This window comes from Bos indicus x Bos taurus, chromosome 1, assembly GCF_003369695.1.
Source record: "Bos indicus x Bos taurus breed Angus x Brahman F1 hybrid chromosome 1, Bos_hybrid_MaternalHap_v2.0, whole genome shotgun sequence".
Lineage (NCBI taxonomy): Eukaryota > Metazoa > Chordata > Mammalia > Artiodactyla > Bovidae > Bos > Bos indicus x Bos taurus.
The window spans coordinates 144949513-144976174 of NC_040076.1; the positions used below are offsets into that span (position 1 = coordinate 144949513).

General features: G+C 51.8%; 1 protein-coding gene across 14 annotated transcripts in view; it reads left to right on the plus strand.

The window, feature by feature from the left end:
- The window catches only part of PCBP3 (poly(rC) binding protein 3), a 229948-nt gene that overhangs the window by 151489 nt on the left and 51797 nt on the right, over window positions 1–26662 (plus strand). For 11 of the 14 annotated variants that reach the window (XM_027548070.1, XM_027548079.1, XM_027548021.1 and 8 more), the window contains 2 exons: window positions 22270–22400; window positions 26388–26463. In XM_027548070.1, the coding sequence (XP_027403871.1) occupies window positions 26400–26463 (64 nt within the window). In that variant the 5' untranslated portion in view covers window positions 22270–22400; window positions 26388–26399. The remainder of the gene's footprint in view (window positions 1–22269; window positions 22401–26387; window positions 26464–26662) is intronic. The other 3 variants (XM_027548055.1, XM_027548062.1, XM_027548126.1) reach the window with 1 other exon arrangement.

The window sequence follows — 26662 nt, forward strand, 5'->3', positions numbered from 1 at the left end:
GTCTTAGACCCAGTGAGGTCCGGTGGAGAAGGTGTGTGAGGGCTCCTCACCCAGGCGGCACGAACCTGGAGGAGGGCTTTCAGCTGGGAGGCAGGCAGATGACCTTTGCTGAGGGTGGTGGCCAGTCTTCCCCATCTCCAGTGGGCTTGAGGACCAAATGCCTGAAGCCAGGCAGGGGCTCCCCACACCAGGCTGGCCCCCAGCTGAGCTTGCCCGGGGTGGGGTGGGGGGCAGTATTCATGAGCATTTGGGCGCTCCTCTCCTGGCAGGGGAGCATGCAGGGGCCAACCCCACTAGCACAGCCCCATCCAGCCATGGAGCTCTCTCTGCAGCCTGCAGGCCTCGCTGTGGGAGCTGGGGTCCCCGACCAGCGCCTGGTGCGGGGGGTGGGGGTGGGGGGTTGCTGTGTGTGGCCAGTAGTATCATAAGGAAAGCTGGTGTCCTCGGCCCACATTGCTGGGGCTGGAAGTTTGCGCTCACTGAATTACCTGTCTGGCAAGTCACAATGTGTGGTGTTGATGTTTCTCAAAGAAATGAGTTTAAAATATCCTAATTAACCTCAGTGGCCAAACTGTGGGAGGATTGGTGAAATGTGAGGGGTTCCTCTGATGCCGTTAGAAGGGTTTTAGAGAAGAAAATTTAAGAGCATGGGAAAATATTCAGCATGTAAAGTGCTTTGGGTCCGGCTGCTTTCTCAAAAGGCCATGTCCTGTGAGGGTGGGGGACCCTGGCCGGGCCAGGCTTCCACGACAGGGCGCCTCAGCCCCTGCCCATCTCGCTGGCTGCAGACACGGGTCCGGCATCTCTGGTTGTCACAGAGCTGGCACACACCTTAGTCACATGCTTCCAGTGTCTGATTTATATCTAAGAGTCCTCTACATGTTCTTTCTGAAGTATATTATGCAAATGTTTTGCCCTTATGTTTTGTTGACAGTAGCTTTTCAAAAAAAGGCTTTAGAACGATTTTAGCTTTACAGAAATGTTAAAAAGAGAGCACAGAAGAATACTAAATATAGAAGAAACAATCTGATAAACAGCATTCCAGTAGAAGAAGAAGAGAATACTGTACCACATCTGGGCTTGACCACCGACCCCCTAGCTGGACACCTCCTGATTTCAGATCTTGACCCCTGGACACCTGCATTTAGTAACTATTTCTCTTTTAGTAACTTTACTTTTTTGTTTCAGAAATAATCGTGTTTGAAAGAATACACATAAGCAAGGAGAATATCTAATCACTGAGCAGAAATAAATACTGTTGATAATTTGGTACACTATCTCCCAGTGTTTTGTACACATACTTTAAAATTTTTTATCAAAAGTGAAATGATATCATCCTCTTCCCACTACTTGTAACCATCTTGTTTCATAACATTATTTTCATTAGTGTCCTGTGTCATTAAATAATTACCTACTCAAAAAACAAAAAGAGACCACACAGAGGCGTCCCTGATGCTAACACCTCTGACGTGTGGTCACCGCTATTGATGCGTCATCACAGGCTACAGTCTGTTCTGTTTTCAGAATTCCTCAGTTTTCCCCAGTGGCCTTTTTCTGTCCCAGAGTACACTGTCATGTCTCTTTAGGCTTTTCTGGGCTGTGATAGACTTAGACTTTCCTCGTTTTGATGACCTTGGCAGTTTTGAGGAGAGTGGGTCAGGGAATTTTTAGAACGTCCCTCCTCTGGGACTCGTCTGATGTTTTCCTCATGACTGGATGGGCATTGTAGGTTGTTGGGAGGAAGACCAGAAGCACAGGGCCCCTCTCACCACATCCTGTCCAGGGGTCCGGGGCGCGTGCCGTCTGGTGACCTATACCGTGAACGCCGACCTCGGTCACCTGGCACAGGTGTACCTGTCAGTCTGTCCACTGTGATGTCACTCTCTGTCCCCCTGCCCTCGCTGTCCTCTGTGGTGGGAAATTGCCATGTGCAGCCCACGCCCCAAGGGTGGAGTAAGGAGAGTTTAACTCTTAAAGTTCTGCTAAGAGTCTATGATGGTGTGGTGTGTAAGGTCAGACCACCCTGGTCTTCTACTTTTATACTAACTGTGCCACTCATGGTTATACCATGCCTCTGTTCCCCAAGAGTCCTGGGGTCATGGTGCTTCTTGTATCTGATGTGCCCATCCTCTGACGGGGTCCATTGAGCTCACCACTTGGCTGAGCCAGGAGCGCGGAATCTCAGTGAGTGTCTTAAAATTGGCTCTTTGGTCTTTGTGGTGACCTTTGACCCCATTCTGCAAGATTCTTTCAGGTCCAGCTGGCTTTAGGTTTGGGTTGAGATTGTGGTGGGTTTCCACGGAGGAAAGTGTGGCCGTTATCTCCAGACACCCAGCCTGCCTCCAAGAGGCTTCTCTGCCTTCCTCCACTGCATCCAGGGGCTTGGGCCCCCTCTTGCCATCTGTAGACTTCCCTGAAGAAGTTCCGCCTGCCTGCCTGCCTGCAGCCTAGGCTGGGTGTGGTCAGAGTCCTGGGAGGCCTGGGGGTGGGAGTCTGGCTGCTCGGTGGGAGTGGGCTGGAAGCATCGTCTAAACCCACCGCTGGCGGGTGTCCAGACCTCTTGGCACGGGTTTTCTCAAAGGAGTCCATAGTATTTTTGTTCTTGGATAAATGCAAACACATAAGAGGTTTTCTTTATTTGTTTCTTTGAAGCTCAACAGCTGTATAACTTTTAGCATCTCAACTTTGAATCCTCTCCAAACCCCGACGACAGACCTCTGTCCCCCACATCCAGCACAGGAAGGGGCTGGTAAGAGGAGTATGGGGTCCGAGGCAGAGCAGATGTCCTTTGTAGCTCCTGTCAATGATGTGTCTTTGAGGTGAAGCTCTGCTCAGGCTGAGGCAGCTAGTCGACCCTCCAGCCTCAGGAGCACTGGGCCCAGGAGTGGATGGCGTGCAAGTAAATGCATGGTCAGGTCCTATCTAAGTATATTGCTTCATCCTATGTTTTTCCTCAGTGAGACTGCTGCTTGCAGATTGAAATTTCTTTTCCACAAAAAAGGACCACTTTTGTGGCAACCCACGGCCTGGGAGCTCTGTGACCTGAGTCCTGGGAGGAGGTGGTGGGAGGTCTGGTCCCCGTGAGCAGCCAAGGCTCACTGGTCAACCCTCTCGGCACGTGATTTCTCCCTAGTCTCATTGTAGGAAGTTAGGCTGCGATGGTGCGCACACGTGGCAGGCAGCTGGGTGTACACACACCTGTATGCACATGTGTGTGCTTGAGCAGACCAGAGCAGGTCAGCATGCAGCGTGTGCTCCAGCATCTCTGGTGACATCTGTCCACGTCAGTGAGCAGTGGAGATGGGTCAGGCACAACTGAGCTGCAACAACTATTGTTTAGCAGCTGCACAGTTCTGAGTTTGCCGCTGCCTGGAAAGCTGTGCCTGCCCCCCGGCCTGGCGCCCGTTTCTGCACTATTGCCATGCTCCCTGGGCTCAGCCAACTTCCTAGTGTGAATGCCCCTTGACTTGTCACGTGCTTTGTGCTTAATTTCTGGCATCTTAATGCCTATTGTTGGAAAGTTTGGTCTAGTTTTGTCATTGTATTTGGGGACAGCATTCACCGAGCCCCTCATGCCGCCTTCCAGAAGCCCACCCCACTCCTTATCTCTCTAGAACACTTTAGACAGTTCTAAGGATCATTGCAGGCTTCTTGAGTGGCTCAACGGTAAAGGATCTGCCTGCAGTGCAAAAGATGCTGGAGACGCCACAAGTTCGATCCCTGGGTCAGGAAGATCCCCTGGAGCAGGACATGGCAACCCCTTCCAGTATTCTTGCCTGGAGAATCCCACAGACAGAGGTGCCTGGCGGGTACAGTTCATAGGGTTGCACAGAGTCGGACATGACTGAAGCGACTGAGCACACATGCACACACACATGCAGGGTCGGACACAACTGAACACACACGCACACAAGGATCACGGAACTGCATTGAAAATGAGTTTGCAGAGTGTGGGCTGCTTAAAATGTTCTGATTGTTGCTGCATGTTTTGAATCTTGTTTCTTTGTTCTTATATGGGCTTCCTGTCCTCTAAGAGGGCGGGAGGCCACTGAGCCAAATCCCATCAGAAAGAATGGCCTCTGAGGCTCGTCCAGCCTCTTAACTCCTTCGTGGAGGCAGAGGGTCGCCCAGCGTCTCGGCCACATGCCCTCTGATGATTCCAAGTCAGGGTTGCTGACTCCCTGAGGAAGTGGGGGAAAATGCTGCTTGCAGAGCCCTCAGTCCCGGCTTGGGCTTCAAGGCCTGGGCAGGGCAAGGAGACCCCGCACGGGCATCCAGGGCAGGGACATATCCTGGGAAGACCCCAGCGTCCGGCCACAACTGGGCCCCTGCCTCGTGCTCACATGTCCACATTCTCTGCTCTGTCTGCCACGTCTGCCGGAGCACAGGTCCCTGTGTGTGCAGCAGGTGCCCCGGGGAAATGGAGCAGGACCTTTTAACAGAGAGTGTGTGACAAAGGGAGGAAAAGAAGAAACGGCGAGGGTGAGCCAAGTCCAGGCAGCACGAGTCACAGCAGTAAACACGGGTGGATGAGCTTGGCTCGTAAGAGTCAAGCCACAGGGACAGGTTCACAGGGCAGCGGGGTCACAGGCAAGATGCCCAGCAGGAACCCGTGCTCCTCCCTTTCCTCCCTCAATGGCCCAGCCCGGTGGGCCAGGCGTGGGGACAAAAAGCCTGTCCGTGGGCCTCTGCTCCTTTCCCAGTCCCGCAGGGGTTGCTCAGGGCCTGGGTTGAGCTGCATGAACCAACAGTCCTCAAGCTTGAGTGGCTTGTAAACACACAGTTTGTTTTGCACACTCAGGTCTACTGTGGCTCTTCCAGTGTTGACTTCACCCCCTTCCCAGGCTAATGGCTCAAACTCCCTGGAACGCCTGCGGCAGGAGGAGGAGAAGGAGGAGGGAACTCGGAGAGCTGTGTTTGGCCCTGCAGCTTCTTCCTAGGGGCACCTGGCGACCAGGCTGACCTCAGCGCTGGGGCAGGCGGGAGTGTCCAGGGAATGAATGGCACGCAGACATCCGCTCCCTCCTGTCCCCTGCCCCCGTGCAGGCTTCCTGGTGGGGCTCTCGTCTTTTTGGCTCCAGACTTCCCCTTCTTGCTCTGGGCACCTGAGGACCAGAGGGGTTGCTCACCGCCCCCTATGTCCACGGGTAGGGGAAGCATGCAGCGACTCAGACCAGGCCCTCTCGGTGAGCAAGAGCGGGAGGTGCCAACACTCCGCAGGGCTGCGAGCCCCAGCAGCGACCTTCTCAGCAGGCCTTGCTTCTGGCCCTGGGGTCCCTCCCAGCCCACTGTCTTGAGTTCTCTCTGCGCCTCCCCAGACCTCTGTCTTCTGGGCATCTGGATTTCTGTGTCAGACCAGAGGACTAATACCTGGGCACCGAGGGTGCCCTGAGGTCTGTGTCCATCACAGGAAGAAAGAGCTCTGCGTGGCCTGCACACTTGGGAGCTTGGCTGGGCATGAGTGAGCTTTCTTCAGGAAACCAGGGTGTGGCAGCACACCTCCAAGGGCGCAGGAGGCTGGGGATAAAGGTCAGGGGTGGGAGCACACCTCAGAGGGGGCGGTAGGCTGGGGTTTGAGGTCAGGATGTGGGAACACACCTTGGAGTGTGTAGGAGGCTGGGGTTGAGGTCAGGGGTGGGAGCACATGTCGGAGGGCGCAGGAGGCTGGAGTCGAGGTCATGGGTGGGAGCACACGCCAGAGGGTGCGGGAGGCTGGGGTCAAGGTCAGGGATGGGAGCACACATCAGAGGGCGCGGGAGGCTAGGGTTGAGGTCACGGGTGGGAGCACATGTTGGAGGGCGTGGGAGACTGGGGTCGAGATCGGGTGTGGGAGCACATGTCGGAGGGCGCAGAAGGCTTGGGTCGAGGTCAGGGGTGGGAGCACATGTCAGAGGGTGCTGGAGGCTGGGGTCAAGGTCGGGTGTGGGAACACACGTCGGAGGGCGCAGAAGGCTTGGGTCGAGGTCAGGGTGGGAGCACATGTCAGAGGGTGCAGGAGGCTGGGGTTGAGGTTGGGTGTGGGAGCACACGTCGGAGGGCGCGGGAGGCTGGGGTCGAGGTCAGGGGTGGTGAGGCCAGGCCCTCCTGTGGCCTTTGCTCACTGTGCAGGTGGCTGTCCTCTCCCTGGTCCTCCTGTGGCCTTTCCTCTTGAGAGCTCACTCCCCTGTCCCTTCTTCCTCTTAAAAGGGTCCTGTTGGGTAGGACCCCACCCCCTGACCCCACTGACTCTCCTTAAAGCCCCGCCTCCAAACACAATCAAGCTGGAGGGTGGAGATTCACCCTTGGGATTTCGTGGACACAGTCGGTCCATAGCACACTCTGTCCCCACTACTGAGAGACACTGCCAGGTGGGAAGGGGAAGCCTGACCAGAGCCTTCCGGAGCTTTCCAGACCCCAGCTTGAGCAGCTCTGTCTGGAGGGGGGTTGCTCAGGAAGAACTGGGGGCGCAGCCACCAGCACTATGCCTTGTGATGTTCTACAGGCACTGCCCTGGCTGAGGGGTTGTGGGAGGAGCAGGCACAGGCCGGGACACCTGACCCCAAAACAGGGACCTCTGGGCGAGGCTGCAGACTACAGAAACCAGCCCAGACAGCCCCCTGGTTCAATCCCTGGTTCAGGAAGATCCCCTGAAGAAATGATACTGAACATCTTTCCATGTGCTTATTTTCTGTGATGCCATCCAACCATCTCGTGCTCTGTCACCCCCTTCTCCTCTTGATCTCAATCTTTCCCAACATCAGCGACTTCTCTAGTGAGTCAGCTCTTCACATCAGGTGGTTAAAGTATGGCAGCTTCAGCTTCAGCATCAATCTTCCAAAGGACATTCAGGGTTAATTTCCTTTAGGATTGTCTGGATTGATCTCCTTGCTATTCAGTGGACTCTCAAGAGTCTTCTCCAACACCACAGTTCAAAATTCTTTAGTGCTCAGCCTTCTTTATGGTCCAACTATCACATCTATACATGACTCCTGGAAAAATCATAGCTTTGACTATATGGACCTTTGTCAGCAAAGTGATGTCTCTGCTTTTTAATACTCTGCATAAGTTTGTCATAGCTTTTCTTCCGAGGAGCACTAGCCATTTGTAGGATGTGCGGCTTGCAAATATTTGCTCCCAATCTGTAGGTTGTCTTTTCATTCTCTTAACAGGGTCTCTGGCAGAGCAGAAGTTGTTGATTTTGATTAAGTCCTGTTTATCAGTTTGCCTTTCATGAATCATGCTTTCTATGTCAAGTCTAAGAACTCTTTGCCAGGCCCCTAGGTCCTGAAGCTTTTTCTCCTGTTTTTCTGAAAGTTTTGTAGTTTCTTGCTTTACCTCTGTGTCTGAGACCTATTTTGATATGGTATTTGTGTGAAGTGTGGGGCTTGGGCGAGAGTTCCATGTCCCAGCACCTTTTACTGGGGGACCACCCCCCTGAGCCAGACTACTTTTGTCCTGTCTGAGAGGAGCCAGACCTGTGCTGGGTCTGCTCCTAGGCTCTCTTCTCTTCCACTGACTTATGTAAATCCTCGATGCCAGAACAATGCTCTTTTGAATGCTATAGCTGTAAAGTAAGCCTTGTTATCAAACTGAGGGATTTTTCCCCCTTTTATTCATCTCTTTCCATATAAATTTTAGAATAAGCTTGTCTGTGTCTACAGAGGGCTTCCCAGGTGGCTCAGCAGTAAAGAATCTGCCTGCCAATGCAGAAGAGGGAGGAGATCCCCTGGAAGAGAAAATGGCAAGCCTCCTATGTATTCTTGCCTGAAGAATCCCATGGACAGAGCAGCCTGGTGGGCTGCAGTCCATGGGGTCGCAAAGATTCAGACACGACTGAGTGACTGAGCACACACACAAATCATGTCCACAAAACCTTGCTGGGACTTTGATAAGAACTGCCTTGAACCTACAGATTGGTTTGAACAGAGCTGATATCTTTACCGTGTTGAGTCTTCCAGTCCATGGACATGGAGTGTCTCTCCACTTATTTAGGTTTCTTTGATTTATTTCATCAGCATTTTGCATTTTTCAGCATACAGATCCTGCATACGTTTCGTTAAGTGTGTACATAAGGATTTCACTTTATTTTTCAGTGATTTTAAATCTTTGTTTTGCTTGCTAAGTCACTTCAGTCATATCTGACTGTTGGAGACCCTATGGACTTTAGCTTGCCAGGCTCCTCTGTCCATGGGGTGGATTGCCTCGCCCTCCTCCAGGGGATCTTCCTGACCAGGGGTAGAACCCAATTCTCTTACATCTCCTGCACTGGCAGGCGAGCTCTTCACCGCTAGTACCACCTGGGAAGTCCTTGGTTTATGTACAGAAATGCAGTTAATTTTTGTGTCTGACTCATCAGTTCAGTTCAGTTTAGTTCAGTCACTCAGTTGTGTCTAACTCTGCAACCTCATGGACTGCAGCATGCCAGGCCTCCTTGTCTATCACCAACTCCCGGAGTTTACTCAAACTCATGTCCATTGAGTCAGTGATGCCATCCAACCATCTCATCCTCTGTCATCCCCTTCTCCTCCTGCCTTCAATCTTTCCCAGCATCAGGGTCTTTTCAAATGAGTCAGGTCTTTGCATCAGGTGGCCAAAGTATTGGAGTTTCAGCTTCAGCATCAGTCTTTCCAATGAATATTCAGGACTGATTTCCTTTAGGATGGACTGGTTGGATCTCCTTGCAGTCCTCAAAACCACAGTTCAAAAGCATCAATTCTTCGGTGCTCAGCTTTCTTTATAGTCCAGCTCTCACATCATACATGACTACTAGAAAAACCATAGCTCTGATTAGATGGACCTTTGTTGGCAGAGTAACGTCTCTGCTTTTTAATATGCTGTCTGCTGCTGTTGCTAAATCACTTCAGTCGTGTCTGACTCCGTGCAACCCCATAGATGGCAGCCCACAGGCTCCTCTGTCCCTGGGATTCTCCAGGCAAGAATGCTGGAGTGGGTTGCCATTTCCTTCTCCAATGCATGCATGCGCGCTAAGTCGCTTCAGTTGTGTTCGACTCTGAGTGACCCCATGGACAGCAGCCCACCAGGCTCCTCTGTCCATGGAATTCTCCAGGCAAGAGTACTGGAGTGGGTTGCCATTGTCTTCTCCATAATATGCTGTCTAGGTTGGTCATAACTTTTCTTCCAAGGAGCAAGCGTCTTTTAATTTCATGGCTGCAGTCACCATCTGACTCATATTCCACACCATTCTGAACTCACTTGTTATTTCTAGGAATTTTGTCTTGTTTTGTAGATTCCTCAAGATTTTCTAGGTAGAAAATTGTGTCGTTTGCAAATAGCGATGATAGTTTTTCTTCCTCTTTTCAGCCTGTGTTCCTGTGGTTTTCTCCCTGCTTGTTGCAGTGGCTGAACTTGCAGGGTTATGGTGGATACAAGGTGACAGGCACAGCCTGCTTGTCCCTACTTTAGTGGGAAGCATTCAGTCTATCACCAAATGTGTGATGCTAACTGTAGTTTTTTTACAGGTGCTGTTTATCAAGTTGACATAATTTCCCTTTATTCTTAACTTGCTTTTATTTTTATCATGAATTAAGTATTGAATTTTGTCAAATGCATTTTAATCCATGAGTTTATATAGTCATATGGTTTTTATGCTTTTGCTTGTTGATATGGTAGATTATATTGATTGATTATTTTAATATGGAGCCAGCATTGCACATCTGGATAAATCCTACTTGGCCATGGTACGTAACTGTTTTACACTTTGCTGGATTCATTTGTTAACTTAAAAGAACATTAATCTATTTGTGTTGATGTTCATGAGAGAGGTTGGTCTACATTTTTCTTTTCCTGAGCTGTCTTATCTCCAGTTTTGGCATCAAGGTAACAGCAGCCTCACAAAATGCACTGGGAAGTATTCAGTTTTTGTAGACAGGGGTACCTAAAGCTCATGTTCATTCTTTCTCAAATGTTTGGTAAAATCCCCCAGTGAAGCCATCTGGGCCTGGAGATCTCTTTTCGGAGTGTTTATTACAGGTTTCCATCATATCTTTAATGGCTGTGGATATACTGAGGTTATTTCATTTTGACTGGGGTTTGGTAATTTGTGGTTGTTCTTCAGGCTTCCCACTTCTTTGCTGAGGCTTTTAGAGACTTGCTTTAGCCTGTTCACACGTGCTCACTGCAGCAGTTTTGTGATGGATGCTCTGAAATCCTTGTTGGAAATTTCTAGTATCTCTATCATCTCAGTGTTAGCATTTATTGATTTTCTTTTCTCTTTCATGTTGAGATGCTCCTAGTTTTCATTATGGCAGGTGACTTTTGTTTGCATCTTGGAAATTTTGATTCTTATGTTGATATGTTGGACCTTATAAAGATCTGTCTTAGCAGGTCTCTGCTGACATGGGTGGGGGACCTTGTTCACAGGGAGCTGGGGAGAGGTCCAGGTGCCCCCTTGGTCTCACTGATGCCAGGGGCAAGGAGGAGTGCCTCTTACTGCAGAGTGGGAGCTCCTCTGACAGCACACAAAGGTGTGTGTGTGTGCATGGGCATATGTGTGTGCATAGGCACATATGCATGTGTGTGCACAGGCCTGTGTGTGGACAGGTGCATGCACATGTGTGTGTGAATGTGTGTGCATAGGTGTATGGGTGGTGTATGTGCACAGGTGTATGCATGGTGCGTGTGCATGACTGTGTGTTTGTGCACGTGCATGTGTGTGCACAGGTGTATGGGTGGGGTGTGTGAGCATGTGTTTATGCTCTTGTGCATGTGTTTACACATGTGTGCATGTGTGTGCACAGCTGTATGCGTGGTATATGTGTGCATGGGTATGTGTGTGCATGCATGTGTGTGCACATGCGTTTGTTTGCACAGGTGTATGTGTAAGTGTGTGCATGTGTGTGCACAGGTGTATGCAGTGTATGCATGCGTGTGTGTGCAAGGTATATATGCATGTGTGTGCAAACATGCATGTGTGTGCACAGGTGTTTGCACGTATGTGTGTGCACGTGGGTGGGTGTGTGCACACAGGCACACGTCTCCTGCCGGCCTTCCCTGGAGGGCAGTGTTCTCAAGAAGCTTCTGAACTCCTGAAGCTTCAAGAACCTGCTGGCTGGTGTTCAGTCCCCAGTCCTATACTGAGGGGCCAAAGGGAGGAGGACCATGGGGGAGAGAGTTGGCTTTTCTCAAGACTTTTTTGTATGTTCTTGGCATTTTACAGTTGCAGTTTTTTCCAGTGACCAGACTGGAATAAATTGGAAGGGAACAAAGGGAGACACAGAAGTGAGCTCACAGCTGTGTCAGCCTTCTCATCTCAGGACCAGTCCAGGTGCCTTCTCCCCACATCCCCATCTTTCTGAGGATTGACTCATGGTTAATGCAAGGTTTCAGTTGTGCTCAGTGGGAATGCAGGGAGAATCGCATCTGCTTCTTCTTGTCCAGAACCAGGAGCCTTGTGTTCTTTAACTACTCACATCATCTGTGCCTCCTTGATTACTTTCTTGATCAGTGTCATCAGAGGCTTGGATATTTTGGGGACTTTTTTGAAGAACCAAATTTTATACTTCTTCATTTTCACAATTGTTCTTATTTCATAATTTCTGATCTATTCTTTATTATAATTCAGTTCAGTTCAGTCTCTCAGTAGTGTCTGACTCTTTGTGACCCCCTGGACTGCAGCACGCCAGGCCTCCCTGTCCATCACCAACTCCTGGAGTTTACTCAAACTCATGTCCATTGAGTCAGTGATGCCATCCAACCATATCATCCTCTGTCGTCCCCTTCTCCTCTCGCCTTCAATCTTTCCCAGATTCAGGGTCTTTTCAAATGGTCAGCTCTTTGTATCAGGTGGAGTATTGGAGTTTCAGCTTCAACATCAGTCCTTCCAATGAACATTCAGGACTGATATCCTTTAAGATGGACTTATTGGATCTCCTTGCAATCCAAGGGACTCTCAAGAGTCTTCTCCAACACCACAGTTCAAAAGCATCAGTTCTTTGGTGCTCAGCTTTCTTTATACTCCAATTCTCACATCCATACATGACTGCTGATAAAACCATAGCCTTGACTAGATGGACCTTTGTTGGCAAAGCAATGTCTCTTCTTTTTAATATGCTATCTAGGTTGGTCATTACTTTTCTTCCAAGGAGTAAGCATCTTTTAATTTCATGGCTGCAGTCACCATCTGCAGTGATTTTGGAACCCAGAAAAATAAAGTCTGCCACTGTCTCCACTGTTTCTCCATCTATTTGCCATGAAGTGATGGGACCGGATGCCATGATCTTTGTTTTCTGAATGTTGAGCTTTAAGCCAACTTTGTCACTCTCCTCTTCCACTTTCATCAAGAGGCTCTTTAGTTCTTCTTCACTTTCTGCCATAAGGGTGGTGTCATCTGCATATCTGAGGTTATTGATATTTCTCCCGGCAATCTTGATTCCAGCTTGTGCTTCCTCCAGCCCAGAATTTCTCATGGTGTACTCTTCATATCAGTTAAATAAGCACGGTGACAATATACAGCCTTGACGTACTCCTTTTCCTATTTGGAACCAGTCTGTTGTTCCACGTCCAGTTCTAACTGTTGCTTCCTGATCTGCATACAGATTTCTCAAGAGGCAGGTCAGGTAGTCGGGTATTCCCATCTCTTTCAGAAGTCTCCACAAATAGTCAATAAAGCAGAAATAGATGTTTTTCTCGAACTCTCTTGCTTTTTTGATAATCCAGTGGATATTGGCAATTTGATCTGTGGTTCCTCTGCCTTGAGCTTGAACATCTGGAAGTTCACAGTTCACGTATTATTGAACCCTGGCTTGGAGAATTTTGAGTATTACTTTACTAGCATGTGAGATGAGTGCAATTGTGCAGTAGTTTGAGCATTCTTTGGCATTGCCTTTCTTTGGGACTGGAATGAAAACTGACCTTTTCCAGTCCTGTGGCCACTGCTGAGTTTTCCAAATTTGCTGGCATATTGAGTGCAGCACTTTCACAGCATCATCTTTTAGGATTTGAAATAGCTCAACTGGAATTCCATCACCTCCACTAGCTTTATTCATAGTGATGCTTCGTAAAGCCCACTTGACTTCACATTCCAGGATGTCTGGCTCTAGGTGAGTGATCACACCATCATGATTATCTGGGTCGTGAAGATCTTTTTTGTACCATTCTGCTGTGTATTCTTGCCACCTCTTAATATCTTCTGCTTCTGTTAGGTCCATTCCATTTCTGTCCTTTATTGAGCCCATCTTTGCATGAAATGTTCCCTTGATATCTCTAATTTTCTTGAAGAGATCTCTAGTCTTTCCCATTGTATTGTTTTCCTTTATTTCTTTGCAGTGATCCCTGAGGAAGGCTTTCTTATCTCTCCTTGCTATTCTTTGGAACTCTGCATTCAAGTAGATATAACTTGCCTTTTCTCCTTTGCTTTGGCCTCTCTTCTTTTCACAGCTGTTTGTAAGGCCTCCTCAGACAGCCATTTTGCCTTTTTGCATTTCTTTTTCTTGGGGATGGTCTTGATTCCTGTGTCCTGTACAATGTCATGAACCTCTGTCCATAGTTCATCAGGCACTCTATCAGATCTAGTCTCTTAAATCTATTTCTCACTTCCACTGTATAATCGTTAGGTATTTGATTTAGGTCATACCTGAATGGTCTAGTGGTTTTCCCTACTTCCTTCAATTTAAGAGTGAATTTGGCAATAAGGAGTTCGTGATCTGAGTCAGCTCCTGGTCTTATTTTTGCTGTCTGTATAGAGCTTCTTCATCTTCAGCTGCAAAGAATATAATCAGTCTGATTTCGGTGTTGACCATCTGGTGATGTTCATGTGTAGGGTCTTCTTTTGTGTTGTTGGAAGAGGGTGTTTGCTATGACCAGTGCGTTCTCTTGGCAGAACTCTGTTAGCCTTTGCCCCGCTTCATTCTGCACTCCAAGGACAAACTTGCCTGTTACTCCAGGTGTTTCTTGACTTCCTACTTTTGCATTCCAGTCCCCTTAATGAAAAGGACATTCTTTGGGTGTTAATTCTAGAAGATCTTATAGGTCTTCATAGAACCGTTCAACTTCAGCTTCTTCAGCATTACTGGCAAGGGCATAGACTTGGATTACCGTGATAATGAATGGTTTGCCTTGGAAACAAACAGAGATCATTGTGTCATTTTTGAAACTGCATCCAAGTACTGCATTTCGGACTCTTTTGTTGACTATGATGGCTACTCCATTTCTTCTAAGGGATTGTTTCCCACAGTAGTAGATATAATGATCATCTGAGTTAAATTCACCCATTCCAGTTCATTTTAGTTCACTGATTCTATGCAATATTTTATTTATATTATATTTATGATAATTAAGTTCTTTTTATCTTCTGTGAATACTTTCTCTTGTTTTTTCTAACTTCTAAAGTTCGATTTTCTATTTACTAGTTTTCTGACCTTCTTTATCCCTAGTGTAGGCTATTAAAAGCTGTAAGCTTTCCTCTAAGTTCTGTTGTAGGTGAATGGTATGAATTTTGGCATACAGTACTTTTATTATCATTGAGGTTTTATGACCTTCTAATTTCATCAAGTCCCATCCATTTCTTATTTAGAAGCATTTAAAAAGTGTTATATCCAGGAGCATTACAGAGTTATCTCTTTGCTAATGGTTTGTAACTTAATTGCCCCTTGGGTGGAAAACGTGATCTGTCAATCCCTGTCTTCAGAATTGGTGGAAACTTGCCTTGTGAGTTAGAACACTTTGGTTTTGTCCTCTGAGAGCTTCAGGAGAATGCATAACCTCTAAAGGTCAGGTGCAGCTTCACGCACGCACGCTACTCCACCTCTCACTCCGTGTTCACTGTCCTTGTGTGACACGTGACAGGGTGCCCCGGCGCCCCTGCCAGATGAGCAGTATGTTGCTCTGGCCCCAGGGTCATTGCTCAGATTGACCTCCCATAGGATCTGGGGGCTTCGAGGCGCCTTGTCAGCATCATGTCTCAGCTGGATCAGCATGTGATTCTCTCCTGTTTTCTCTCCTGCCCTGTCGTGTTCAGCAGCCAGATGACTGGTGTTAAGACAGCGTGGTTTATCAAAAACCCTTTCAGCATTGTTTTCCCCATGTTCTACATGCTCCCTCCTTCAAGGGCACCTGCCAGCCTGCCCTCATCCAGACTCCCCTCCTCTCCTGTCCCCTCCTCTCCTGTCTCCTCCTCCCTTGTCCCCTCCTCCCCTGGCCCCTCCTCTACTGCCCCCCCTCTCCTGTCCCCTCCTCCCTTGTCCCCTCCTCTCCTGTCACCTCCTCTACTGCCCCTCTTCTCCTCTCCCCTTTCCTCCCCTGTCCCCTCCTCTCCTGTCCCCCTCCTCTCCTGTCCCCTCCTCTCCTCTCCCCTCTCCTCTCCTGTCCCCTTCCTCTCCTGTCCCCTCCTCTCCTGTCCCCTCCTCTCCTGTCCCCCTCCTCTCCTGTCCCCTCCTCTCCTGTTTCCTCCTCTCCTGTCCCCACTCCTCCCCTGTCCCCTCCTCTCCTGTCCCCCCTCCTCTCCTGTCCCCTCCTCTCCTGTCCCCTCCTCTCCTGACCCCTTCTCTCCTGTCTACTCCTCCCTTGTCCCTCCTCTCCTGTCACCTCCTCTACTGCCCCTCCTCTCCTCTCCCCTCTCCTCCCTATCCCCTCCTCTCCTCTCCCCTCTCCTCCCCTGTCCCCTCCTCTCCTGTCCCCCCTCCTCTCCTGTCCCCTCCTCTCCTGTCCCCTCCTCTCCTGTCTCCTCCTCCCTTGTCCCCTCCTCTCCTGTCCCCTCCTCTACTGCCCCCCCCTCTCCTGTCCCCTCCTCCCTTGTCCCCTCCTCTCCTGTCACCTCCTCTACTGCCCTCTTCTCCTCTCCCCTCTCCTCCCCTGTCCCCTCCTCTCCTGTCCCCCCTCCTCTCCTGTCCTCTCCTCCCCTGTCCCCTCCTCTCCTGTCCCCTCCTCTCCTGTCCCCCCTCCTCTCCTGTCTCCTCCTATCCTGTTTCCTCCTCTCCTGTCCCCACTCCTCTCCTGTCCCTCCTCTCCTGTTTCCTCCTCCCCTGTCCCCTCCTCTCCTGTCCCCCCTCCTCTCCTGTCCTCTCCTCCCCTGTCCCCTCCTCTCCTGTCCCCCTCCTCTCCTGTCCTCTCCTCCCCTGTCCCTCCTCTCCTGTCCCCTCCTCTCCTGTCCCCCCTCCTCTCCTGTCTCCTCCTATCCTGTTTCCTCCTCTCCTGTCCCCACTCCTCTCCTGTCCCCTCCTCTCCTGTTTCCTCCTCTCCTGTCCCCTCCTCTCCTGTCCCCCCTCCTCTCCTGTCCCCTCCTCTCCTCTCCCCCTCCTCTCCTGTCCTCTCCTCCCCTGTCCCCTCCTCTCCTGTCCCCCTCCTCCCCTGTCCCCTCCTCTCCTGTCCCCTCCTCCTGTCCCCCTCCTCTCCTGTCCCCTCCTCTCCTGTCCCCCCTCCTCTCCTGTCCTCTCCTCCCCTGTCCCCTCCTCTCCTGTCCCCTCCTCTCCTGTCCCCTCCTCTCCTGAACCCCCTCCTCTCCTGTCTCCTCCTATCCTGTTTCCTCCTCTCCTGTCCCCCCTCCTCTTCTGTCCCCTCCTCTCCTCTCCCCCCTCCTCTCCTGTCCTCTCCTCCCCTGTCCCCTCCTCTCCTCTCCCCGCTCCTCTCTTGTCCTCTCCTCCCCTGTCCCCTCCTCTCCTGTCCCCCCTCCTCTCCTGTCCTCTCCTCCCCTGTCCTCTCCTCCCCTGTCCCCTCCTCTCCTGTCCCCTCCTCCCCTGTCCCCTCCTCTCCTGTCCCCTCCTCCTGTCCCCCTCCTCTCCTGTCCCCTCCTCTCCTGTCCCCTCCTCTCCTGTCCCCCCTCCTCTCCTGTCCCCTCCTCTCCTCTCCCCCCTCCTCTCCTGTCCTCTCCTCCCCTGTCCCCTCCTCTCCTCTCCCCGCTCCTCTCCTGTCCTCTCCTCCCCTGTCCCCTCCTCTCCTGTCCCCCCTCCTCTCCTGTCCTCTCCTCCCCTGTCCCCTCCTCTCCTCTCCCCTCCTCTCCTGTCCCCCCTCCTCTCCTGTCCCCTCCTCCCCTGTCCCCTCCTCTCCTGTCCCCTCCTCCTGTCCCCCTCCTCTCCTGTCCCCTCCTCTCCTGTCCCCCCTCCTCTCCTGTCCTCTCCTCCCCTGTCCCCTCCTCTCCTGTCCCCTCCTCTCCTGTCCCCCTCCTCTCCTGTCCCCTCCTCTCCTGTCCCCCCTCCTCTCCTGTCCCCTCCTCTCCTGTTTCCTCCTCTCCTGTCCCCTCCTCTCCTGTCCCCCTCCTCTCCTATCCCCTCCTTTCCTGTCCCCCTCCTCTCCTGTCCCCTCCTCTCCTGTCCCCTCCTCTCCTGTCCCCCCTCCTCTCCTGTCCTCTCCTCCCCTGTCCCCTCCTCTCCTGTCCCTCCTCTCCTGTCCCCTCCTCTCCTGTCCCCTCCTCTCCTGTCCCCCCTCCTCTCCTGTCCCCTCCTCTCCTGTTTCCTCCTCCTCTCCTGTCCCCTCCTCTCCTGTCCCCCTCCTCTCCTATCCCCTCCTTTCCTGTCCCCCCTCCTCTCCTGTCCCCTCCTCTCTTGTCCCCTCCTCTCCTGTTCCCTTCTCTCCTCTCCCCCCTTCTCCCCTGTCCCCTCCTCTCCTGTTCCCCCTCCTCTCCTGTCCCTTCCTCTCCTGTTTCCTCCTCTCCTGTCCCCCTCCTCCCCTGTCCCCTCCTCTCCTGGCTCCCCCTCCTCTTCCGTCCCCCCTCCCCTCTGTCCCCCCTCCTCTCCAGCCCCATTCTTCTCTTTTCCCCTCTCCTCTCTTGTCCCTTTTCCTCTCCTGGCCCATTCCCCTCCTGTCACCCAGACTTCCTGGGAGGATGCCCAGCAGGGCAGAGGACAGCACTGTTCCTGGGCATCTGACTTCTCAGATATCCATAGAAGCCAGGCCCCACATGAAGGCATAGATGCCAGCAGGAGCCACTCATGCCCCCACAGGCACGCACATGTGTCTGCCTGTGTGTGTGTGTGTGTGTCATTTACGGCTCAGCAGGCTGCTTTGTCTGGACTGTGCTTGTGAGGGCACGAGCTGTCCTCGGGCTCTGGTCCTTTGAAACTGATTTGTTGTGGCGGTCTGTTCAGCAAGATGCTGAAAACCTTCACTCCTGTTGTCTCTGAGTGGGTTGTGCAGTGAGGGGTGACGGTAGAGGTGAGGAGGGGGTCACAGACCCCATGTTATCTCTTCTGTCGCCCCCTTCCCAACACCAGTTAAGTTTTGAAGACAGAATGACAGAGGCTTTGCTCCGAGACTGTCCCTAGCGATCACACCTCACTCTGCGGGAACTCGGTGCCCCCACCCTCTGAGTGTGCTGCTGATGTTGAAGAAAGTGGGTCACCACGCGCGCGGGTCTGTCACGTCACTTTCCGGACTGCTGGTCTCCTGGTGCCCTTACCAGACATGGTGCCTTGTTGGAGCTACGTGTCTAGTAAACGAGTTCTCAGAGGATGTCAGTTTCAAATGGAATGTCCTTTAGCTCATTAATTTCTGGCTTTCTTACATTTTCATCAGAAACCACTGTCACAGTCTTTCTACTCTGTGTGGCTCGCAGCGAGGGGGGCCCTGTCTGCTGGGGCACCGGCAGCCCTGGGAGAGGCACAGGATCTCGTGTTCCTCCCGTTCTCTTCCCCGTGACACTCCCAGATCCACATCGGCATGTCTACCCTGCAGAGTAACCCACTCCCGAGAGGAAACCTCCGGTTGTCCAGGAGTGCTGGATGGTGGCCATGGTGGCACTCACGGCCCCAAGGCTTCCTCACAGACCATTCTCATCGGCACAGTTGTTCTCACCTGCCTCACACCCCTGGCCCGTGGAGCCGCTCTGCGCGGCCCTGCTCTTCCCGGAATGCGGGCTGAACAGCTGGCTCCCCCGTTCAGCCCTGTTAGAGGCTGCGGTTTCCCTGTCTTTGCTTTGCTCCTCATTTCCTCGTGTTCACCCACGTCCCGGTTCCCAGGGGTGAGCTGACAGCTCTTTGTTGGTTCTCCTCTCTCCTCCTGACTTCTCAGTGCTTGTGTGTCTGTGCCGTTTGTGAGCATCATTCCAGTGCAGTTCCTTTAAGGGTGGGGTAGACACGGCACCCCAGAGAAGGCAATGCCATCCCACTCCAGTACTCCTGCCTGGAGAATCCCATGGACGGAGGAGCCTGGTAGGCTGCAGTCCATGGGGTTGCTAGGAGTCAGACGCGACTGAGCAGCTTCACTTTCACTTTTCGCTTTCATGCATTGGAGAAGGCAATGGCACCATACTCCAGTACTCTTGCCTGGAAAATCCCATGGATGGAGGAGCCTGGTGGGCTGTCGTCTATGGGGTTGCACAGAGTTGGACACGACTGAAGCGACTTGGCAGCAGCAGCAGACACGGCACCCACTCCAGCACTCTTGCCTGGAGAATCCCATGGACGGAGGAGCCTGGCAGGCTGCGGCCCATGTGGTCACGAAGAGTCGGACACAACTGAGCGACTTCACTTTCACTTTTCACTTTCAGGCACTGGAGAAGGAAATGGCAACCCACTCCAGTCTTCCTGCCTGGAGAAGCCCAGGGACAGAGGAGCCGGGTGGGCTGCTGTCTATGGGGTCACACATAGTCAGATACGACTGAAGTGACTTAGCAGCAGCAGCAGCAGCAGACACAGGTTAACTCTGTGATGTTTAATACAAGGTCTCTTCCATTCCCTTTGTGACCCCATGGACTGTAGCTCCCCGAGCTCTTCTTTCCAAGGGATTCTCCAAGCAAGAATACTGGAGTGGGTTGCCATTCTCTCCTCCAGGGGATCTTCCCCACCCAGGGATTGAACCCGGGGCCTCTTGCATTGCTGGCATTTATTAATTACCTTTGTTTTTTTAATTGAGTATAATTCACATGCCATACAATTCACACTTTACAAGTGTACATTTAGTTGTTTTTAGCATCTCACAAAGGTGTCCAGCCATCACCACTGTCTAATCCAGAACTTCTCATTGCCCCAGAAGGAATCCCATGCTCATCACACTGCCCTCTCTCCTCAGCCCTAGGACTGTGGGTCACTTTCTGTCCTGGTTCTGGACGTTTACTGTAGATAGGATCACAGGCATGGCTTTCTGCTTCCGGCTTCTTGCCCCTCGTGTTATGTCTCCAGGCTTCACCCCCTCTTGCGAGTGAGTTCCGTCCTGCTGTAAGGAGACGCCGCCATTTGTTGATCCGCCATCATCAGTGGAAGCACGTTGGGTTCTTCCCACTTCTTTGACTGTCTTGAACAGTGCTGCTGTGAACGCCCAGGTGCAAGGTTTTGTGCGGATATATGTCTTCACTCCCTTGGGTACAAGCCTCAGAGTGGGGTTGCTAGGTAATATGGTAACTCTAGGTTTTACATTTTGAGGAGTTGCCAGCCTGATTTCCCAGGTGGTCACACCAGTTTATATTTCCACCAGCAATGGATGAAGACTCCAGTTTTTCCATGTCCTTGCTGATATTTGTTATTTTCTGTTTTTTCTTATTATCAGTTTCATGATTGTTACTGTTATTGCTATTACAGCCACCCTAAGTAGCTCACAGGCCTTTCCTAGTGGCTCATATGGTAAAGAGTCTGCCTGCAGTGCAGGAAACCCGGGTTCGATCCCTGGGTTGGGAAGATCCCCTGGAGAAGGAAATGGCAACTTACTCCAGTATCGATGCCTGGAAAATTCCATGGACGGAGGTGCCTGACAGTCTACAGTCCACGGGGTCGTAAGGAGTCGGATACGACTGAGCAACTTCTCTTCAAGTAGCTCCCTGTGGTTTTGACTTGCATTTCTCTAATATCCAATGACGTTGAGTTATTTTTCCCATGCTTACTGGCCATTTCTTTATCTTCCTTAGAGAAAAATATACTCACACCCTTTGTATATTTTTAGGTTATTTATTATTGAGTTGTGGAAGCTCACATGCAGTCTGAGTGTTAACCCTGCTCAGGGGTCTGATTTGCGGATATTCTCTCCTGTTGTGTGGGTTGTGTTTTCAGTTTCCTCTTAGTGCCCTTCAATGCACAGAAGTTCTTAATTTTGATGAAGTCCAGTTCGTCTACTTGTTTGTTGCTGTCTGTGCTTTTTGGTGTCATATCCACAAAATCATTCCAAATCCAGTATCATGACGATTTTTCTTCCAGTATTTTCAAGATGTTTACAGTTTTAGCTCCTAAGCTTAGGTCTCTGGCCCATTTTCAGTTAATTTCTGCATATGGTGTGAGGTGAGGCTCCAAGTTCACTCTTTGGCATGTGTGATATCAGTTTTCCCAGCGCCATGTGAAAGGACTGTTCCTTTCTCAGGGATTGTTTTGGCTCCCTTGCTGAGAATTCTTCCATTGCTTCCTCATGAGTTCCCACTCGTGAGCTTCAGGCCTCTCTGATCCTCCAGTCAGTAACACGTGGATTCTTTTACTGCACCAGCGGGGACACCGTCTGCCTCTGTGAAAGAGGAAGGTTTTATTCAATGTCGTCTTTCACGGGTTTCCTTACATGTCACGTTTTCTCATTTATTTCATTTCAAACCTTGGCATGTTATGCGGATAAGAATATTTGAGCTTGAAACAGACTCAGTGATGTTGTTTATTACCTAAAATGGTTATCTGATTGACACAGAGAAAGGCAGAGATGTTTAACATGGGCTTCTCATTGTTTCTGGTGCTCTGACTTCACAATTCCAAAGAGTGGACGCTGTTGTAAAGAAGCCTTCTTAAGGTGCAGAAGTCTGACAAGAGGGCGCAGAGATCTAAACATACTCCTGGACTTGACACGCAGCAAAGAGTGTGACATCATGAGCATGGGTTCTTGTGCCTGGGTATGAAATTTCCTGTTTGGACAACAAATGTGGATTCCAAAAGTGAGAAGTGAAGAAACTTAGATCAAGGAGAAAATGGTGCACTTTGGCAAAGACTAGATGGACAGATTGCCTGCTGAGAGGGAAGGGTTTCAGTGAAATGATTATACCAGCTGTAAAAAGTGGGAAACCAGAAATGTACTTAAGTTAATATATAATTTCATAATTTTAGAAGAAAAAGCAGTATGTGTGTGTGTGTATATATGTGTATATATATATATATATATATATGCTAAATAAGTAGAAGGTTGGCTGTTTCGCTTATATTCTCAGAAGTGTGCACAGTGTGGCCAAGTTCCGCTTCCATCCTGCTTGTCTATGAGACAGAAGCCCCCCAGTCTGTGGAGCTGCCTTCTTCAGGGTGGAGGACTGGTCCCAAGACGAGCCCTCATCACACCCCACGCATCTCACAGCCAAGTCTTAAGAAACGCCGCTGTTCTGTGGAGGCTCAGTCCGAGGCGCGAGGTGCTCACCAGTCAGCTCACGCGCCGCATGTTCTTGTGTTCCAGGTCACGGGGCCCCACGACCCGTCAGCCCTCCTGCAAGTCGCCAGAGCCAGCTCTGATGCTCTAGGTCCCAAGAGTGAACCCGCCCTGTCTATGGATCTGCTCTGACGCGTCGAGCCTGCTTATGGGGGAAGGTGAGTGGCCAGGACGCAGCACAGGTCTGTGTGTCCAGTTACCAGGAGTGCACAGAGTCAGACTCACCCCTGGAACCAGGGAGTGTGCGCCAGGCTGGTGTTGCTCTCTTTAGTCCCTGATGTGGCATCAGCTGGGGGCCGTGCCAGGGAGAGAGCACACGCCACGAGCAGCAAACTTGAGCAGAGAAGCGAGGTGCTGCGCGTGACCGGGCAGGACCAGCATTCCCACTGACTCTTGAAGGGTTGCATCCAGCTGACGCAGAGCGTGAAGAAGTCAGTCTCAGCTGAGACAGACAGGGTTCTCCACCGCTTCTTCCCCGGAATTTCTGAGGCACGTGGGACACCTTCCCCTATGTGTGCCCCGTTGCCAGGCTTCAGTGGCCTCACCCACCAAGTGGGGAGTCTGAAGAGCCAGCTGTTACTGGCGCTGAGGGACACCAGCCACATGTAGGGCCCTGTGCTCGCGCTGCAGGTGGCCCGGCCCTGCTGACCGTCCTGCTTCCTGGGGCTGGGGTGAGGGTGGGCACAAGGGCCCGTGTGCTCGTGTGAAGCCGGAGCCTGTGTGTTCCGTGTGCCACCTTGCTGTCCACCCTGCACCCTGAGGCCTGAGTTCTCCCAGGGCCTCACGGGTCCTGAGCCTGCAGCACTGACCGTCTCTGACCTCAGTGTGTCCACCTGTAGAGAAAGCCTTCGAGGTTTCTTGCTCAGCTCTCAGGCGTGGTCCTCTCTAAGCCAGTTCTGATTTATCCACCCATGTGTTTAAGTTTGCAAGGGCATGAAGAGTACATTCCAGGCTGGGGACCTGGTTTACCCAGGGTCACAAGGCGGCCACTGAGGACCTGTTTTCAGCTGTGATTTGTTAACCCAAATTCATGACATAACACGTCATATAGGTTCCAAGTCAGCCTGCCTCCAGTCAGAAAAACACCTGTGTCTTTAAAATGTCACAAAACTTGGGCCCAACTTTCCATCATTGTTGTCCACTCCAGCTTCTCTCCTGCTGCCCAGATGTTGTCTGCCTGGCTTTGTTTTGCTTTTTTACTTGCAGCTCAGCATGTTTAATCCTGTGGTGCCTGCCCAGAGTTGTTTTGATCTTTGCTTTGTACCAAGGAAGGTGTAAACATTTCAGCCTCCAGGTACCTGTTTGCAGGAGAGTCAGGGACTAATTACCGGGAGGCAGCTCTGGGTCTGGACAGGAGCTGGATGGACAGCTCCTTCCACACAGCTGACACATCCCGAGCTGTGGTCAGGAGCGAGGCTGGTTATGTAAACCGACCATCTGACTGGGGTTCTTGGGGACCGTGTGGAGGACAGACTAGGAGCACCCCCAGGCCGGGCTGCAGCTTGGCAACTGCAGGAGTCAAGGGGCCCCCACTGGCCTCTCTGCCTCCCCCAATGTTTGCCAGCTGCCCCCATGGGCAAGGCAGGCACAGCTGGCAGGGCCATCCTGTCCTGACAATGTCTGCCCAGCTGCATCCAGCCCCATGCCCTGGGTGCCACCATCCCCAGCTCCCCCGACATTCTGGCTGGGCCTCTGGCCTCCTTTGTGTCCCTGAACCCTCATCTCCTCTTCAACCACGACTCTGGTTCTTCATGCCCTCTGCTCGCTGTTCGTTTCCATGTCACATCTTCAAAGACTCGGCACTGGTCAGCCCCTGCCCCCCTGCACAAAGGCAGGCAGGCTCCTTGGCAGCTCCTCCACTTGCTGTGACCCCCGACCCTGCAAGCCTCACTGTGGCCACTCGCTCACCTTGTGCTCCCTCCAGACCCAAAGGCCAGTGCCTTCCCAGTGACCAAGAGGGGCCCTCGGCGGCCCGTGCCCTCCGACCGCGAGTGAACTGAGTGACAGGACTGCTCTGTCGGCCCCTCACGGAGCTGCCGGCACTGGGTGAGCCAACAACGAACGGCACGCCACAGGGCTCCTAGTCTCCTCCACCCCTGCCCAGCCTCTGGCACTGGCATCCCCAGGTCTCGGAGCTCAGTGGCACCGCTAACAGGCTCCCCAGGGTGGGCCGGAGCACAGGGAAGAGCCCTTCATCTCGGGACTGCTGCTGGCAGGCCCGTTTGTCACCCACACCAGAGCCTCAAGCACGTGTCCTTTGACCTTCCTTCTATAAAGAAACGTTCCAAGTTGATAAAAGATGACAGAGACAGGTCCGCCCAAAGATTACTATGAAAGCATTGTTTAAGATAATGATTCAGGGACGCAGAGCATAGAGTCCTTGCAGCTGACTATATCCTTATGCATGAAAATGCATAAAATTAAATGCACAAAATCTTATGCTTACAGTTTGATACCATGGGAAATTTGATCACTACTGTGCAGATTTACATACAGCAACGTAGAAAAATATTTCATGTATAATGTTAAGTAGGGAAAAAGAACAATCATGGGTGGCTTGGTCCTATTTTTGTTAAAAATATAATGATACATGCCTACTGGAAAGATGTCTGAGTAGGTCGACTTCAGAACACCCCACTCTCTTTGGTGGTCTTTCTGGGGATGATGTTACTAGTGGTTTGCATTACACACATTTTCCATTTTTTCCTGTAATGAACAGTCAGGCTGATTTGGCAGCAAACTGGCATGCTGCCACCTGTGGGTGCACCTCTGCTGGCATTGCACAGTGCCCCAGCACCCTGCGGGCTCTCTCAGGAGGCGCCCCCGTGCCCTGAGGGCTCTCCCCGCGAGGCCTGACAGCACCCGGCAGAGCGAGGCCCATCTCCCAGCCAGTGAGTCCTCTGGGTGAAGTTTCCCACAGCCAGTTGGTTACGGGCTTGGTCTTTTCATTTATCTGCACCTGATTTGGGGTGAGATGTCGAGAGAGAGAGGTAATAACAGTCACCTCTCATGCATGGTGGCAGGTGCCTGCTCTGATGGGGGACCAGCTGCATCCTCTACGTAGTCTCAAGGTCTGGGTCATTCCATGCATCTCACTGCCCAGGTGAGAGGCCCACCTTCAGGCTCGCTCCTCTCGTAAAGCACAGGGCTCAGTCGAGGCTCAGCTCCTGTGCAACTGACTCCTGGGGCAGCATCTGGAAGCTCTTGACCACAGAGGAGGAAACAGGGAAGAAGAGAGGATTCGCGGGCTGTAGCTTCCAGATGGTCCTGGAGGGACCCAGCCCGAGCACAGCTACAGCTGAGAGGAGGCTGCTTGGGTCTGCAGCGCTGCATTTCGACTGATGGGGGCCTGAGGCCTCTGCCCCCCTCCTCTCCAGGGTGAGCAGCCATGCGATGTCCTGCAGGCATGGCAGTCTGTGCGGTGGCCCCTGTCGGGGGATGGAGTCATTGGAATGACAGCCCATCCGCCAGGCGCACCCTTCTGCGGAACGAGGGGAGCGGGCAAAAAGTAGGTCACATGTGCCTGATCCCATGTCACGAGGTCTCCAACCTGAGACCAATGGGAGCCGTAGCCTCCTCTGGTTTAGAACAAAACCCCACTCTGATGTTTCTCCCTTAGCCTTTTTATCTTCTCTAAACGGGGAGAGTGACCATCTGTCCCAGAGCCACTCCATCCGGCCCTGCCGACCGCACAGTGTGGCTTTGTTCTGAGGTAAGGGGCTGTGGGCCCGGCCAAGGCCACGCGGAGCCCAGACGGCGGCATAAAGGGCCATCCAGTGGGCCATGCCGGGTGCTGACGGAGCGGGAGCTCGGGGTCCTCGCCGAAAGTCTGGGATGTTCCCCTGGTCTGACAGCAGGGCCCCTCTCTGAGAGTCAGGGTCACTGTTAACACGCCACCTTAGTGAGCTGTGATGTACGGAGTTCATAGGTCATTTTTCAGTTGTCTGTGCTCCTGGGGCACATGTGGGAATACGACCCCTGCCCCGAGAGGCTGGTTGTCTCCAGGGCCCAGGGATCCACGCCCTCCGTGGACCAGGATCTTTGCTGGGAGGTGTCCACCCAGCCTGTAGCGACCAGGTGAGCCGCCGGCACCCACGTGAGTGCAGAGCACATGTCAGAATAAAGTCCGTGTGTGTGTGTTGCAGCATGTGGAGCGCATGCACTTCTGGAGCCTGATGCTTAGACGAGAAATACCGACCCCCTGTCGTCCCTGGGAGGCCAGTGAGTACAATTCCTTGTAAGGAAGTGGAGGGGGTGGCGGGCAGGTCCAGTACTTTGCAAGTGTGTGTAAAATGTGCTTGAGTTCTGTGGTTTACAAATAACAAAATGTCATTTTCTGCCTGTCCTGTAAGTGAGTCGAAGCATTGCCCTAGCCGAGGATGTCTGTTGAGGGCGTTTTGCAGGTGGTGAGTGGGGCACA